General features: G+C 45.3%; 1 protein-coding gene across 1 annotated transcript in view; it reads left to right on the top strand.

Annotated features, from left to right (window-relative positions):
* The window catches only part of LOC118375655 (tubulointerstitial nephritis antigen-like), a 91,976-nt gene extending 76,066 nt beyond the window's left edge, over window positions 1-15,910 (top strand). Inside the window, exons 12-18 of the mRNA XM_052469918.1 lie at window positions 7,866-7,911; window positions 8,028-9,395; window positions 9,584-9,695; window positions 9,808-10,143; window positions 10,335-10,474; window positions 10,531-10,782; window positions 10,867-15,910. Of these exons, the coding sequence (XP_052325878.1) occupies window positions 7,866-7,911; window positions 8,028-8,186 (205 nt within the window). The 3' untranslated portion in view covers window positions 8,187-9,395; window positions 9,584-9,695; window positions 9,808-10,143; ... (1 more) ...; window positions 10,531-10,782; window positions 10,867-15,910. The remainder of the gene's footprint in view (window positions 1-7,865; window positions 7,912-8,027; window positions 9,396-9,583; window positions 9,696-9,807; window positions 10,144-10,334; window positions 10,475-10,530; window positions 10,783-10,866) is intronic.
* Window positions 15,911-18,117: the final 2,207 nt, after the last annotated feature.

Here is an 18,117-nt window from a genome sequence, read left to right as displayed (position 1 = left end):
CCTCTCCTGCCCCATCTCCCCACCCCAATTCTTCTGGCTCACCATCCCCACCCCCAATCCTTATATTTCCTCACCCCCACCCCCAATCCTTATATTTCCTCACCCCCACCCCCAATCCTTATATTTCCTCACACCCAATCCATATATTTCCTCACCCCCACCCCCAATCCTTATATTTCCTCACACCCAATCCTTATATTTCCTCACCCCCACCCTAATTCTTCTGGCGCCACACCCCCAATCCTTCTATCTCCCCACCCCCACTCCAAATCTTCTGTCTCCCTAGAAGGAGAATGAAGTTGTCCCTAGACGATGATGAAGGGTCAGTTTAGATGTTTAGAGATCAATATATGTGAGGGTAGGTTTTGGGGAGGGTAAGCTGATCTTAGATCTGTGCCAAAGGGCAATTTCTCCCAACCCCTCTGACTCCCAACCCCCTTCCCGCTCTGACCCCCAACCCCCAACACTCCTTCCCTCTCTGACTCCCAACCCCCAACACCCCATCTCTCTCTGACTCCCAACCCCCAACACTCCTTCCCTCTCTGACACCCAACCCCCAACACTCCATCCCTCTCTAACTCCCAACCCCCCATCCCTCTCTCTCCCAACCCTCAACCTCCAACACCCCATCCCTCTGACTCCCAACCCTCAACCCCCAACACCCCATCCCACTCTCTCCCAACCCCCAACACCCCGTCCCTCTCTAAATCCCAACCCCCAACACCCCATCCCTCTCTAAATCCCAACCCCCAACACACCGTCCCGGCCAAATACTCTATTGTTTAGTCTACTCTGAGTCATCAGGTATTCGTTGAGTACTGTCTGACTGGGCTGTCTATTCTAGACATGAAAACATGGGTGACTAGGATTAGGAATGATAAGGTTTATGAACACACCTTTCCCTTGTAAAGGCAGCAGGTAGCCTAGCGGTTAGAGCATTGGGCCAGTAACCCAGAAGGTCAGTGGTTTGAATACCTGAGCCTACAAAGTGAAAAATCTGTCAATGTGCCCTTGAGCAAGGCACTTAACCCTATTTATAATGTTAAAGCCACATAATAAAAACTGGAGTTGGAAGGTTTGCTGTTGTTGGCTTGAACAACTCTAAGTAGAGCTGCTGAGAGCTGTCATTGAGGCAGTTTATCTGCTCCTTATCTGATCGGCCCTGTAGGGGATCCACTTCCGGCCCTGTTCTTCTGATTCAGTTTGGGTCTCATAATATGATGATGTGTCATTTAACTTTTCATAATGTTTGTGTGTGTCTGTGAGTATAAGGTCAAAGTGGAATTATGTTTTAGACATTTTTACAAATTAATAAAAACTGAAAAGCTGAAATGTCAATTGAGTCAGTAAGTATTTAACCCTTTTGTTATGGGAAGTCTAAATAAGTTCAGGAGTAAAAATATACTTACCAAGTCACATAAGTTACTCACTCTGTGTGCAATAATAGTGTTTAACATGTTTTTTTTAATGGCTTCCTCATCTCTGTACACCACACATACGTGTAATTACCTGTAAGGTCCCTCAGCTGAGCAGTGAATTTCAAACACATATTCAACCACAAACCCCAGGGAGGTTTTCCAATGCTTCTCAAACAAGGGAAACTTGAATACCCCTTTGAGCATGATTAAGTTATTAATGACCCTTTGGGTGTCAATAGACCCAGTCACTACAAAGATAGAGGCATCCTTCCAAACGTAGTTGGCGGAGTGGAAGGAAACCGCTCAGGGATTTCACCGAGGCGAATCGTGACTTTTAAACAGTCACAGAGTTTAATAGCTGTGATAAGAGAAAACTGAGGATGATCAACAACATTGTAGTTACTCCACAATACTAACCTAAATGACAGAGTAAAAAGAAGGAAGCCTTTACAGAATAAACAAATATTCCAAAACATGCATCCTGTTTGCAATAAGGCACTAAAGTAAAACTGCAAAACTTTATGTCCTGAATACAAATACAACACAACACTGAGTACCACTCAGTGGAGGCTGCATCATGTTATGGGTATACTTGTCTTCGGGAAGGACTAGGGCGTTTTTTAGGTTAAGAAAAACAGAATAGAACTAAGCACAGGCAGAATCCTTGAGGAAAACCTGGTTCAGTCTGGTTCTGTCTGCTTTCCAACAGACACAGGGAGACAAATTCAACAGGACAATAACCTAAAACAGAAGGCCACATATACATACACTGGAGTTACTTACCAAGATAACATTGTATGTTCCTAAGTGGCCAGGTTACAGTTTAAACTTAAATTGGTTTGAACATCTATGGAATAACCTGCAAATGGCTATCTAGTAATGATTTGACAGAGCGTGAAGATTTTTAAAAATAATAACTTGCGAATATTGTACAATCGAGGTGTACAAAGCTCTTAGTGACTTACCAATTCAAACATGTATTGACTGAGGGATGTGAGTACTTGTGTAAATTATTTTCAATACATTTGAAAAGATTCAAAAAACATGTTTTCACTTTGTCATTAATTGTTAATGGTGGGTCATGGGTCGCGACGTAAATGTATAATTATTTCATTCATTACTGGAATTGATTTGACCAAGTGCAACTGCGCTCTCGGTTCAGTGCGCTCTCTGCTCAGTTTGGCTGCTGCGCGAGTGGCAGAGGCAGAGGTAAAGGTAGAGGGAGATGCCGGTGTGCTTCGCGGTTTACCGGATCTTTTTTTCTGAGGTGTTGTTGATGATCACTCCACGACCCACACGCTGCAGCACTGTCGTTCAAGGCACTGCCTTGTTATTCCCACTCGCCATCATGAAATGGACTCATGCTAGCCACAAATTCCGACTGAGCTCAATCGTCAAATACAGTAATTACTTTTTGTCTCTTTCATACAAACTTTGAGAAATAACGAGGAGCTCCCACAATGTGTTTTGTGTGGGGAAGTGCTTAGTAATGAGTCTCAAACGAACAAATTAATAAAACGACACGTCCGGACCAAACATCCAGAATTTGTATTCTGAACTGGAATAAACTGATTGAAGCAAGATGCTTTTTGAGGCAAACACTCACAGTTCTGGGTCGCTCATCTGCAGCAGGAAGCGGTCTCCTGTTCTGATCCAGTTTGGCACCACATACATGCTTGTTGTATACTTCAACCAGCCACACACCTCTCATTAGGACTGTGTGTATGTGTGTGTTTTCTGGTCTACATCTGTATTCCAGTTCAGAATTTTAAAAAAGATGTATTAAAACAGCAACAGTTCCAATCTAGACTTTCTATCAACAATCATTTCTACAGTAAGATGTACAGTAGGCCTGATCATTTCTACAGTAAGATGTACAGTAGGCCTGATCATTTCTACAGTAAGATGTACAGTAGGCCTGATCATTTCTACAGTAAGATGTACAGTAGGCCTGATCATTTCTACAGTAAGATGTACAGTAGGCCTGATCATTTCTACAGTAAGATGTACAGTAGGCCTGAATGTTTTATCTGTACTGTTACTTAGGGTTGCACAATCAAAAAGCCTGTGTGTGTGTGTGCTTTTATTTGTGTGATGTGATCAATCTGTTTATTCCAGTTAAGAATTAAATGATTTATTGTATTTTAACAGCAACAGTTCCAACCTAGACAGGTATGTAAGAGTGTTTTAATGGGAAAAAATAAACATGAAAAGATATTTGTGGGTATTTCATTGTTATTTGTTTTTGTCTATATTGCATTTTTCTTTAGGCATAAAGGCAATGAAATGTACCGATATTTACTTATATAGTTGCATTTTATCCTAAGCTTGTGTCCCAGGAAAACACAGAATTTCTAATTTGGGTCCCAGGTTGAAAAAGTTTAAGAACCCCTGGTCTAGGGTCTTGGTATATCGATGCCAATTGCATAAGGCTGAGTCCCAAATAGTACCAAATTCTCTTTATATGGTTCGGCGCAAAAGTAGTGCACTATATACATAGTCCTGGTACGCTGCTAGTGTCTGGTCTGTCCTGGCATACTGCTGGTGTCTGGTCTGTCCTGGCACACTGCTAGTGTCTGGTCTGTCCTGGCATACTGCTGGTGTCTGGTCTGTCCTGGCACACTGCTAGTGTCTGGTCTGTCCTGGCACACTGCTAGTGTCTGGTCTGTCCTGGCATACTGCTGGTGTCTGGTCTGTCCTGGCACACTGCTAGTGTCTGGTCTGTCCTGGCATACTGCTGGTGTCTGGTCTGTCCTGGCACACTGCTAGTGTCTGGTCTGTCCTGGCACACTGCTGGTGTCTGGTCTGTCCTGGCACACTGCTAGTGTCTGGTCTGTCCTGGCACGCTGCTGGTGTCTGGTCTGTCCTGGCATACTGCTAGTGTCTGGTCGGTCCTGGCACGCTGCTGGTGTCTGGTCTGTCCTGGCATGCTGCTAGTGTCTGGTCTGTCCTGGCACGCTGCTGGTGTCTGGTCTGTCCTGGCACGCTGCTGGTGTCTGGTCTGTCCTGGCATACTGCTGGTGTCTGGTCGGTCCTGGCACGCTGCTGGTGTCTGGTCTGTCCTGGCACGCTGCTGGTGTCTGGTCTGTCCTGGCACGCTGCTGGTGTCTGGTCGGTCCTGGCACGCTGCTAGTGTCTGGTCGGTCCTGGCACGCTGCTGAGTGTCTGGTCTGTCCTGGCACGCTGCTGGTGTCTGGTCTGTCCTGGCACGCTGCTGTGCTGGTGTCTGGTCTGTCCTGGCACGCTGCTGGTGTCTGGTCTGTCCTGGCACGCTGCTGGTGTCTGGTCTGTCCTGGCACGCTGCTAGTGTCTGGTCGGTCCTGGCACGCTGCTAGTGTCTGGTCTGTCCTGGCACGCTGCTGGTGTCTGGTCTGTCCTGGCACGCTGCTGGTGTCTGGTCTGTCCTGGCACACTGCTGGTGTCTGGTCTGTCCTGGCACACTGCTGGTGTCTGGTCGGTCCTGGCATACTGCTGGTGTCTGGTCGGTCCTGGCATACTGCTGGTGTCTGGTCGGTCCTGGCATACTGCTGGTGTCTGGTCGGTCCTGGTACGCTGCTGGTGTCTGGTCGGTCCTGGCACGCTGCTGGTGTCTGGTCTGTCCTGGCATACTGCTAGTGTCTGGTCGGTCCTGGCACGCTGCTGGTGTCTGGTCTGTCCTGGCACGCTGCTGGTGTCTGGTCTGTCCTGGCATACTGCTGGTGTCTGGTCGGTCCTGGCATGCTGCTGGGGTCTGGTCTGAGCAGCATGCTCCACTGATGATGATGACGGTTGAAGCTAGTCTCCACCCTCCTCCGCTGACACTGCGGTTCTTTCGCTGGTTTGGGCTGCAAACGTGAGGCTCGGGGGCACCAAGGGTATGGATTTAGGGACGGGCTGGGGAAAAGAAAGGAGGGCCAGGGTGCATAGAGCCTGACCATCACACCAATAACTGTTTTTACAGCCGAAATCCCGCTGCAGTGCATTCTATTAAGCCAAGGGCCTGGGAAAGTTTGTGTTTAGCACATAGAGGTCCAATCTGGTGGAAAAGGCATTGTCTGGGGCGTTGATCCCAACTGTACGGGACAGAGAGAGGATCAGGCCCATGGAGGAGGTCAGAGGTAGGGGAGGGGAGGACTGGTATGTCCCTCATTGTCCTGGAGGAACAATGCTAACTGAGGGAGATAAGGGCTCCGTTGTGGTCCATTTCTGTCTGGCTCTCTGGCTTTGCCTGTATATACACACACACACGCACATAAGCACCCACACCCACAAGTAGGTGCATGCACGTCCACACACACACACACACACACACACACACACGCGCGTGCACACACACAGCCCCAAATCCTTGACCCCCAGTGTGTACAGCTGTTTGTATTTGCCTATTCAGAGAATGATGACCCTTGAACTCTTGTCCGAACCAGACTAGACTTATAAAGAAACTTGCTGATTGAAGGTTGGCATTATTCACCAATGTTTTGGAAACGACTGAAAATATCACATCTCTTTCCCAGCATTCCTTTTCTCTTATATAAGGAGAAAGTCTCCCTTGGAGGCTCCTAGAGGCCCTAGGGCCTGGTGTTCACAAAACAGGATGGGAATAGAACTGGAGCGAGGAAGGAGGAGGGAAGGTCGGTCTGAGATGCTGGGCCGCCTCCGACTGGGGGCAACTGCCAGATAGGACCAGAAGCTCAGGATGATGGGAATGTATGGGCCTTGGACTTCTTGAGATCAAAGCATGCTGGTTAGGGAAGGAGCGAGAGAGACAGGGAGAGAGTAAAAGATTCCTCTGCAGGGGTAAGGTTTATTTATGAGAGCCTCGCTAGACCTTCAGCAATGTTGTTGTCTGTGAGATGACAGGAGTCGGGCGGTGACCACTTCCTCCCTGGCAGTCCCTCTCCTTCCTGTTTCCTGTGCTGCGAGGGGGAAGTGGCAGAGGGGGGAATTCCATGTGCTGCTGAGGAATCTGAATGATGTAGGATGCAGGGGAGACATGTACATGTGTGTGGGTAATATAACTGCTCTGGTGTTCCTTAGCCATGGTCATAAATAACCTCTTGTTTTCAGGATACTATTTAAGAGATGTAAGATGGTTTGTACCCAGTACATCAGCTCTACTTGGCTCTTCCTAGAATTCACCATCAGTTTTAGCTCTCAGGTTTAACATTGCTATGGGGTGGGATATATTTAAAAAGTAAAAATACACAACATTTGAACTATATATGTACAAAAAAAAATTGCATGATTTGACAATTCAGTGGATGGGTCGTTCCATGAAATTAGTGCCTTTTGAGTCCCTTTCATATTTAAGTAGAAATTGTGCACATATGACATTTCATATAAAATGAGTGCCCTTTTAATATTGACCATATGGAAAATTTACATGTCCCTCTCTGCATCCCCTGTGTCTTCTACACTCTTAGAAACAAAGTGCTATCTAGAACCTAAAAGGGTTCATTGGCTGTCCCATTTCCACAGAGGGTTCTACATTGGAACCCAAAAGGGTTCTACCTGGAACCAAAAATAGTTCTACCTGGAACCAAAACATGGTTCTCCTATGGAACAGCCAAAGAACCTTTTGGAACCCTTTTTTTCTAAGAGTGTAGAAAGATTTGAACCCTCTTAACCCCAACATTTCTCCAAGTTTTCACCATCATTGTGAAGCCCTACTTATTTTGATGCTTTGACAAAGTCATTTCTAAAGATTCATATTTATTTAATCTGATTAGTGATTCATTTTAAGGTTAATAACCTGTCCCCTCATTTTAAGATCAGCCACTTTACTTGAACTGAACTCACATTTTTATAGAGTGAAACTATTCCTTTTTAAATACATTTTTCAAAAGAAACATTGAACATCTAATAGTAAAATCATATTCTAAATGCAGGTGAGCTGGTTCTACTCTTTCTGACAATTTTCTGCTATTTTGTGGTGGAAAACTGAGCGGGTCAAACATAACATGCCAACCCTGTTACCCATAGATAGGCTAGAAATGTTTTCACAATTTAAATTTTTTTGTGAAGCTTGTATTCAATTTCCCCTCTCTGTTCACACAAGAAACTTCCATCCCCCCTGTCACAAGGGGATTTATGGCGGATCTAAGATTCATTCGTCAACACTTTTACGGTCGACCATGTTATTTTATTTTGTACTTAATGAGCACTGTCATTTTTTATTTAACCTCTTGAGATGGAAAACTGTTTTTAAATGAAGTTAAACATGTGCTCTATATGACAGAATGTTCAAATTAGGTGAAATAAAAAATAAAAAATGACACTATTCAAAGGGCACCTAATTGGTGGAACAGCCTGCATGCATATTATGAAGAACTAAGATAATATTTTTTCGTCCCCTTGTGTGTTTGTGTTCTCACACATCTTCATTGTCCGATTGTTCTTAGTTCCAGTTTGTGCCCTTTAGTGGAAAACAATCATGTCCGTAATCCATCTCGGTGTGTTCTGTTCCAGGTGGGGAGAGGAGAGGAACTATGATGGGACAACAAAGAAGTTCTGGGTAAGAAAGGATTCCTAACTAATCACATATTCTCTCTCTTGTCTATTATGTATCAACTATATCTACAGCACATTCTAACCCATGCCACTCTTCCTTATAACGCTTGACTTTTCCAGATCGCTGCCAACTCGTGGGGGAAGAACTGGGGGGAGAACGGCTACTTCCGTATCGCTCGCGGTGAGAACGAGTGTGAGATTGAGGCGTTTGTGATCGGTGCGTGGGGTAGGGTCACTATGGAAGACATGCAGAGCCACCATCACCGCCGACTCAAGTAGAGACATACACTCCAGGAACTCAGCACCCTCTTCCCCTACCCTGAGGGAGCAACTCAACTAGCCCCAGAGTGCCTACCCTTCAGCCCATACCCTCTTCCCCTCCCTACCCTGGGGGAGCAACCCAACCATCCCCTGAGGCCCTGCTCTTACTCCTTTACCCCCACGCCAAAATTTGGGGGAACAACTCAACCAGTTCCCACTCTGACCTTTGGGGGAACCAACAACAACTACCCCAAGAACTTAAACTCTTAACCCCTTACCCCCTTGCACCCACCTCCCCTTACGGCAGCCTAGGGGTTTTGATACCCCAACCGCCCCCCCCCCCAACCCAACTCAAGGTTGATGGCACCAAAACAAGCTCCAGGCCTGCAGGCTGAGAGAGGCTTCTCCATACAGCCTCCTCTGGCTTCAGGACACAGCAATAAGCACCTCAGGACTCATTATTCCAAAGACCATCCTTCCCCGACTCCTCGGCTTCAGCCTGGCATAGACTGTCTACTTCCTACTTCTGTTCTTAAGTCTTCACTTCCACTGCTATATTGATGAAATAACTGTCTTGATCTGAACTCTCTCACTCTCCTCTTTCTCATTGTGTAGCTCTTCATTTGGCTGCCATGACCGGTGGCTATCCATTTGGCTGCCATGACCGGTGGCTATCCATTTGGCTGCCATGACCGGTGGCTATCCATTTGGCTGCCATGACAGGTGGCTATCCATTTGGCTGCCATGACTGGTGGCTATCCATTTGGCTGCCATGACCGGTGACTATCCATTTGGCTGCCATGACCGGTGGCTATCCATTTGGCTGCCATGACCGGTGGCTATCCATTTGGCTGCCATGACTGGTGGCTATCCATTTGGCTGCCATGACCGTTGGCTATCCATTTGGCTGCCATGACAGGTGACTATCCATTTGGCTGCCATGACCGGTGGCTATCCATTTGGCTGCCATGACAGGTGGCTATCCATTTGGCTGCCATGACAGGTGGCTATCCATTTGGCTGCCATGACCGGTGGCTATCCATTTGGCTGCCATGACCGGTGGCTATCCATTTGGCTGCCATGACAGGTGGCTATCCATTTGGCTGCCATGACCGGTGGCTATCCATTTGGCTGCCATGACCGGTGGCTATCCATTTGGCTGCCATGACCGGTGGCTATCCATTTGGCTGCCATGACCGGTGGCTATCCATTTGGCTGCCATGACCGGTGACTATCCATTTGACTGCCATGACCGCTATCCATTTGGCTGCCATGACAGGTGGCTATCCATTTGGCTGCCATGACCGCTATCCATTTGGCTGCCATGACAGGTGGCTATCCATTTGGCTGCCATGACCGGTGACTATCCATTTGACTGCCATGACCGGTGGCTATCCATTTGGCTGCCATGACAGGTGGCTATCCATTTGGCTGCCATGACAGGTGACTATCCATTTGGCTGCCATGACCGGTGACTATCCATTTGGCTGCCATGACCGTTGGCTATCCATTTGGCTGCCATGACCGGTGGCTATCCATTTGGCTGCCATGACCGGTGACTATCCATTTGACTGCCATGACCGTTGGCTATCCATTTGGCTGCCATGACCGGTGGCTATCCATTTGGCTGCCATGACAGGTGACTATCCATTTGGCTGCCATGACCGGTGGCTATCCATTTGGCTGCCATGACCGGTGGCTATCCATTTGGCTGCCATGACAGGTGGCTATCCATTTGGCTGCCATGACAGGTGACTATCCATTTGGCTGCCATGACCGGTGGCTATCCATTTGGCTGCCATGACAGGTGACTATCCATTTGGCTGCCATGACCGGTGGCTATCCATTTGGCTGCCATGACCGGTGGCTATCCATTTGGCTGCCATGACAGGTGGCTATCCATTTGGCTGCCATGACAGGTGACTATCCATTTGGCTGCCATGACCGGTGACTATCCATTTGACTGCCATGACAGGTGGCTATCCATTTGGCTGACCGGTGGCTATCCATTTGGCTGCCATGACCGGTGGCTATCCATTTGGCTGCCATGACCGGTGGCTATCCATTTGGCTGCCATGACCGCTGGCTATCCATTTGGCTGCCATGACCGGTGGCTATCCATTTGGCTGCCATGACCGGTGGCTATCCATTTGGCTGCCATGACAGGTGGCTATCCATTTGGCTGCCATGACAGGTGACTATCCATTTGGCTGCCATGACAGGTGACTATCCATTTGGCTGCCATGACCGGTGGCTATCCATTTGGCTGCCATGACTGGTGGCTATCCATTTGGCTGCCATGACAGGTGACTATCCATTTGGCTGCCATGACCGGTGACTATCCATTTGGCTGCCATGACAGGTGACTATCCATTTGGCTGCCATGACAGGTGACTATCCATTTGGCTGCCATGACAGGTGGCTATCCATTTGGCTGCCATGACAGGTGGCTATCCATTTGGCTGCCATGACCGGTGGCTATCCATTTGGCTGCCATGACCGGTGGCTATCCATTTGGCTGCCATGACCGTTGGCTATCCATTTGGCTGCCATGACCGGTGGCTATCCATTTGGCTGCCATGACCGGTGGCTATCCATTTGGCTGCCATGACAGGTGGCTATCCATTTGGCTGCCATGACAGGTGACTATCCATTTGGCTGCCATGACAGGTGGCTATCCATTTGGCTGCCATGACAGGTGGCTATCCATTTGGCTGCCATGACCGGTGGCTATCCATTTGGCTGCCATGACCGGTGGCTATCCATTTGGCTGCCATGACAGGTGGCTATCCATTTGGCTGCCATGACAGGTGACTATCCATTTGGCTGCCATGACCGGTGGCTATCCATTTGGCTGCCATGACCGGTGGCTATCCATTTGGCTGCCATGACAGGTGGCTATCCATTTGGCTGCCATGACAGGTGACTATCCATTTGGCTGCCATGACAGGTGGCTATCCATTTGGCTGCCATGACAGGTGACTATCCATTTGGCTGCCATGACCGGTGGCTATCCATTTGGCTGCCATGACAGGTGGCTATCCATTTGGCTGCCATGACAGGTGGCTATCTATCTCTGGTCTTGGTTAACCCTCTCTCTGTGTTTCTCTGTTGTTGTGTATTTTGAAAGCCAACCCCTTAGGGACAGATTGGGATGGGGCGAACCAGAGTGATAGAGGGGTAGATGATACAGGCACCAGACTGGGCAGTTCCCACAACAAGAGACGATAGAAACTAACAATCTACTACAGTTTAGTTTAACGTTATCACTAACTCTTAGTCTAGCTACTTACATCGCTGATTAATGTATTCCTATTACTGTCAGCAGATCTAGTGCAGTTGCAGTAGCCTCGCATATCTTCACATGTTCCAAAAATGCAGAATCTTACACTGGAAAGGGTGTTGGGCTAGAGGTAGGTGGGGTTGAGGGTTTAGTGAGCTGTCCATTTGACCAATAATTCATTTAATTCATTCATTTACCAAAGATTGCTGTTTTCTTTTTAGGTTAATTGCACAGTACAGTATTGAGTTTAAGCAAGCTCTGGAAGTGAAACTCAATGCCAAATTTCTCTTGAGTTTTCAGTACCTGTTTATGGAAGAGATGGTGTCAATCTTCCAATGATATCAAATCAACTTCGATCTCATGACCATGACAGCTCTTGACTGAAACCAACTGCTTGAACACAACTATTCATTAGAAATAATATTAGTGGATCAGCCGTTTATAAATCTCCCTTATTACTATTTATAAAGTACGTATAAAAGCAGAGATGAAGCTTGTTTAATATGTGTGGATGTGTTTGTAGCAAGCGAGGAGCTTAACAACAGCCTTTGAAAAACACATTCCGTTTATTAAATAAACTGGTTGATAAAATCATATCCTGGAAGAATATGAGATCGATTGAAATAACAGTGTTGTCCTTTTGGTTTGAAGAAGGTGAAATGGTCACCACCAGATGATGCCAGAGACAGAAGAGAAAGAGAGACACTTGAGTCCCTAATTCTTTTCTGATCGGGGTGGAGCCACTTTGGGCTACTTAGTGGCCCGTCTCACTTTTTCTGGTTTGGTGGGTGGGACGAGCAAGAGTGGACACTAAGTAGACCAGAACCAGCTCTTCCCTCTCTCACTTGAGCATGCCAGACATTATGGAGAAGCTGTGAGGTCACACAGGAAAGCATGTTCACGCAAGAGAGGGAACCGTGACCATTTCTTTTCAATGGTAAACAGCCTGAGGAAACCATCTAAGTTATCCACTATCTTTGATGATCCTTCAACGTGACAACTTTATGGGTTATCCAATGCCTTAATGAAATAAGTGCAGTTTTTTGGGGAGCCTCTGGTTGAAAGATTAGACCCATTGTGTATTATAGTCTTAATCTATTTCATTCTGTGTATTTACATTTTAGTCATTTAGCAGAGGCTCTTATCCAGAGCAATTTACAGGAGCAATTAAGATTAAGTACCTTGCTCAAGGGCACACCGGCAGGTTCCCCCCCCCCCATTTTCGTCGTGCCGGGGATTTGAACCAGCAACCTTTCGGGTTACTGCCCAATGCTCTTCACCACTAGGCTACCTGTACACAGTGATATGGTTATGCTGAAAATATTGTTATTGTTGCTGTTGTGTATTAGTTGCTTTGAGAGATGTGTGTCTCCCACACAAACTCCCACCTCCCCTGACCAGTTGCTTTAAAGCAGGGGTGTCAAACCCATTCCATAAGAGGCCATACTGTCTGCTGGTTTTATATTTCAATAAAGACCTAGATGACCAGGTGAGGGGAGTTCCTTACTAATTAGTGAACTTAATTAATCACTCAAGTACAAGGGAGGAGCGAAAACCCGCAGACAATCAGCCCTCCGTGGAATGAGTTTGGCACATGTGCTTTAAAGGGTGCTCAGGAGGTGCATATTCTTCTGCAAAAACACACACACATCAAAAGGTGAGGAGGTCGCCGCACTCAGCTGCCAAAGTCTGTTCAGTGCTGTTTCATTGTAGTTTTTTTGTCAGTTTGATGGTATAAGCCTAATATCTCAGACACAACATGCCACTAACACTTCAGTATTTAGCAATAGGCATGTGTAGGCCTATACAACAGACTCATTGTGACGTTTCAAAGGTTGTGCATCTCCCCAAAATGTTTAAGTAAGTAGCTCAAACCTCAACTGAATCCAGTGAACACACAGGTTCTGATATACTGATTTAACTTGATATAACTACCTTATGTAGTGTTGCCCCAGGTGCTCTTTTTATGTTGTCTCTCTAATTTTGTTCAAATTTGAAATATAGTTTTGTCATTAGTTTTGAATGTATCAGATTCCAGAGGTGCCAACAGTCCTTTCAGAGACCACATCATATTACAGTCTCACTCCACAATAAACTGCTTGGCTTCCCAGAAGTGATGTATTTTCAACTGTGACACCTTTCCAATATGGCTTCCAGTTGTCACATTGTTACTGTAACTCAGCCAAGGCTCCTATAAGCCTACACCATTTCATACATTTCAAGTAGGCCTTTCGTTTTAAACCCCCGTTGCAACCATCACCTCTGAGAAAAGTACAGAGGCGCAGGAAAACAGACATGTGTGGATGGACAAGCAATGTTGAATGTGGAGGAAGGTTAGGCTATAGGAGGTAGGGCAGACATAGCCGCATGTTGTGTGAACCATGCGGTCTACAGAATATTTACTTTCACTTCAAATGGAGCGAGAGAGGATGAGTACGATCAAATGGGGGGATGGTGAGGTGCATCATGAGTTCACGAGGCATGACAGTGCAGAAAGAATGGAGAACAGAAGGGAGGTGGGGGTTGAGGGGGGGACTGGGGAGGGAGTCAACAGAGCTGAAAACAGATACGATGACATTGTGTTGTTTAGAAAAGAGTACACCAGAAAACTTGACCACTATTTAGGGCTTTGTTAAGCCAGTATCGCTGAAGCGTTATAGAACGCTTGATTTTCTGCAATATGTATTGAATAGAGCCCTCAGTTGTGTTTTTCACTTGACTTTTAATCCTTTATAGGTTCTAACCCCTGATGCTTCCATAGTCACATGATGGACGGACTCATGCCAAACATAGCCACAGTTCACAGGAGGTTGGTGGCAACTTAGTTGGGGAGGACGGGCTTGTGGTAATGACTGAAGCGGAATGCTTCAATAGTCACATGATGGACGGACTCATGCCAAACATAGCCACAGTTCACAGGAGGTTGGTGGCAACTTAGTTGGGGAGGACGGGCTTGTGGTAATGACTGAAGCGGAATGCTTCAATAGTCACATGATGGACGGACTCATGCCAAACATAGCCACAGTTCACAGGAGGTTGGTGGCAACTTAGTTGGGGAGGACGGGCTTGTGGTAATGACTGAAGCGGAATGCTTCAATAGTCACATGATGGACGGACTCATGCCAAACATAACCACAGTTCACAGGAGGTTGGTGGCAACTTAGTTGGGGAGGACGGGCTTGTGGTAATGACTGAAGCGGAATCAGTGGAATGTTATCAAATACACTTGGAAACCAAGTGTTTGATGCCATTCCATGTGCGCCGTTCCTGACATTATTATGAGCCGTTCTCCCCTCAGTAGCCTCCACTGCCATAGCTATGCAACAAATCAACAAGTGAAAGCTGATGTGCAACATCATTTAGTTTTTTGGTAGACATTACATAATTTTATTGCATTCATTAAATTAATAAAAACGAATAAATTGTTAAAATTGTGACTTCTAAAAGCAATATGAAAGGAATCTGCTAATGCGTTGCTAGGCAATAAAGAAGGCTACATGTCATTGTGTCATTTCTTACATTTTGCAAAATATTAACAAGTAGAATTGGGAGGTGTTTCCGCATGATTAATTTATTCTAGATTTTACATTACCGTTATAAGCTACCATAACTGTTTATAGACCTAGTAGTTTATTCGTGCAAGTCAAATCAGTTTTATCCTTTAAAATAATGTTATAGTACTATCCCATTAGACTATGAGATACAGCCCCTAGCCAATGAAAAACCCCAGGGCTCTGTCCCAAATGAAACCCTATTCCATATACAGTAGTGCACTACTTTGACCAGTGCCCTGGGACACAGCTAGGCCTACTGTATAAGGTTATTGTCAATATGTTGGCTAACCAGATGGATCCTCATTCCCATGCAGTCATCCAGATAGTTATGTCCTTATAGGGATAAACCATTGATAGACAGATAAGCCTGTCTGGATCAATGGGACGAGATGAGAAGGCAATTGGAGGAAAAGAATTTGGCCAAAGCTGGATCCAAGTTGGTCTGACTGTTCTTTTTTAGTTTGAGTGAATCATGAGTGTGATGATTCACTGGATTCCATCTTTAGTCTGCCTATTCAAGGTGCCCAGATCTGTAGAAGACACTCTCTCGAGTCGACTAACAATGAGATCTTTGTCAGTCTTAAAAAACTATTTGGATGGTATTCAGGGGTTAAAGTTACTCTGACATTAAAGAGCCAATCACTCACTCAACCAAACATGTATCTTATACTATAGGACTCCTTCAAAACCACAGGACCCCAGTCAGAAGTTGTGTATTCAAAGTCAAAGACCCACTTCACATTCATTGATACATAGACTTTATTTATGACAAGATGTATAAATGATATATTTTATTTTCTGTGCAATGTTTATTATTATGATCTGTCTCTTGTATTGTGTGCACTAAATGAAACACCCCTATAGTTTTTACCTGCGTGGCACAATAAAGTCTCTTAAAACAACCATCCCTGTCTGACTCATTGTCTAATAATGGAAGACAATACCGAGATAATACAAAGGTAAGGGGGGTGGGGGTATCAACACCGAGTGGCTCATGGGACGGGCGAGGGTGGGATGAGGACAGTTTGAGTAGGACAGTGCTGTAGCAGTTCTTTCCACTTCTGAGAGTCATAACTCAGACAAACAGATAGGAAGGCCAAGGAACAGGGAACGAGGGTGAGTTCATTTGCATACACTACCAGTCAAAAGTTTTAGAACACCTACTCATTCAAGGGTTTTTCTTTATTTTTACCATTTTGTATATTGTAGCATAATAGTGAAGACATCAAAACTATGAAATAACATGATGGAATCATGTAGTAACCAAAAAAGTGTTTAAAAAATATTTGAGATTCTTCAAGTAGCCCTCCTTTGCCTTGATGACAGCTTTGCACACTCTCATCTAGCTTCATGAGGTAGTCACCTGGAATTCATTTAAATTAACAGGTGTGCCTTGTTAAATGTTAATTTGTGGAATTTATTTCCTTCTTAATGCATTTGAGCAAATCAGTTGTGTTGTGATAAGGGGGTGGGGGTAAAAGACCAAGTCCATATTATGGCAAGAACAGCTCAAATAAACAAAGAGAAACGACAGTCCATCTTTACTTTAATATGGAACTATTTCAATAACTTTGAAAGTTTCTTCAAGTGCAGTCGTAAAAACCATCAAGCGCGATGATGAAACTGGCTCTCATGAGGACCGCCACAGGAACGGATGATCTCTGCATGTGTGGTTCCCACCATAAAGCACGGAGGAGGAGGTGTTATGGTGACACTGTCTGTCATTTATTTAGAATTCAAGACACACTTAACCAGCATGGCTACCACAACATTCCGCAGCGATACACCATCCCATCTGTTTTGGGCTTAGTGGGACTATCATTTGTTTTTCAACAGGACAATGACCCAATACACCTCCAGGCTGCGTAAGGGCTATTTGACAAAGAAGGAGAGGGATGGAGTGCTGCATCAGATGACCTGGGCTTCAGAATCCCCCGAATCCCACAAAACCCAACTTAGATGGTTTGGGATGAGTCGGACCACATATTGAAGGAAAAGCAGCCAACAAGTGCTCAGCATATGTGAGAACTCCTTCGAGACTGTTGGTGAAGCATTCCAGGTGAATCTGGTTGAGAGAATGTCAAGAGTGTGCAAAGCTTTCATCAAGGCAAACGGTGTCTACTGTGAATAATCTCAAATATAAAATATATTTGGATTTGTTTAACACTTTTTTTGGTTACTACATGATTCCATATGTGTTATTTCATGGTTGATGTCTTCACTATTATTCTACAATGTAGAAAATAGTCAAAATAAAGGAAAACTCTTGAATGAGTAGGTGTGTCCAAACTTTGAACTGATACTGTATATCTGTTTATTTTGTTTCTTATATGTAGCTAGGGAACTGACTGTTGGTGATATGAAGACCTTCACGCTAAGATGGCTGTTAAGCCAAAACAACAGATATGCTATCCATGATGCATTGAAATTAATTTAATAAAAGTAAGATTTATGTCATGTATTTTGCAGTGCGGACACATGACATTTTTGCTTATTTAGATTTCCTGTTTTTGGCAATGAATAAATCTGTCCAGAACAGTTCACCGTGTGGACCAAGGGGGCCAAGTAAGGAAATGTGGACAGAGGCATGCATTCGATAACAACATATTTACATTTCTCCCATTGTCCCTGGTTCAGGAATAGCCCAATCACCCATTACCTCAACGCCTACTGTTTCTTTAACCTTCCAGATTATGACAATTGCCAAATATCTCAATCGAGGTGTAAGCTGTGACTGTGGACATATGCATTGCAACAAACACATCGCCAACCCACCCCAGTGGTCCAGGAATTATCCATCACATTCTGTCCAATTCTTCTCTCATTGTCTACAGGGTGTTCTAGAACCCTCCATGGGTTCCTTCAGTAGTTATGTGAAACCTAGAGTATTCTTGAAGATGTCAACAACTGTAAAGGACAATAGAAGTTTCCACAGGATGAGGGTTGGGGTTCGAGGGAAGCCTTTTCTCACAAAAAACTAAGTTGTGAAATAAAGGAGACTGGTTTCCCTTAACGTGTGGGATTCTTATCTCCTATTAGTGTTGACATCATGCCAGTTAATGTAGCCCTAGGGAATTGTTTTCCACTTGGTTGTGCAGTAGTTTCTTCATTA

The sequence above is a fragment of the Oncorhynchus keta genome, chromosome 19 (assembly GCF_023373465.1).
Source record: "Oncorhynchus keta strain PuntledgeMale-10-30-2019 chromosome 19, Oket_V2, whole genome shotgun sequence".
Classification (NCBI taxonomy): domain Eukaryota; kingdom Metazoa; phylum Chordata; class Actinopteri; order Salmoniformes; family Salmonidae; genus Oncorhynchus; species Oncorhynchus keta.
Note: the sequence above shows the minus strand (reverse complement) of the source record. Positions and strands in the feature narration are given on the sequence as shown.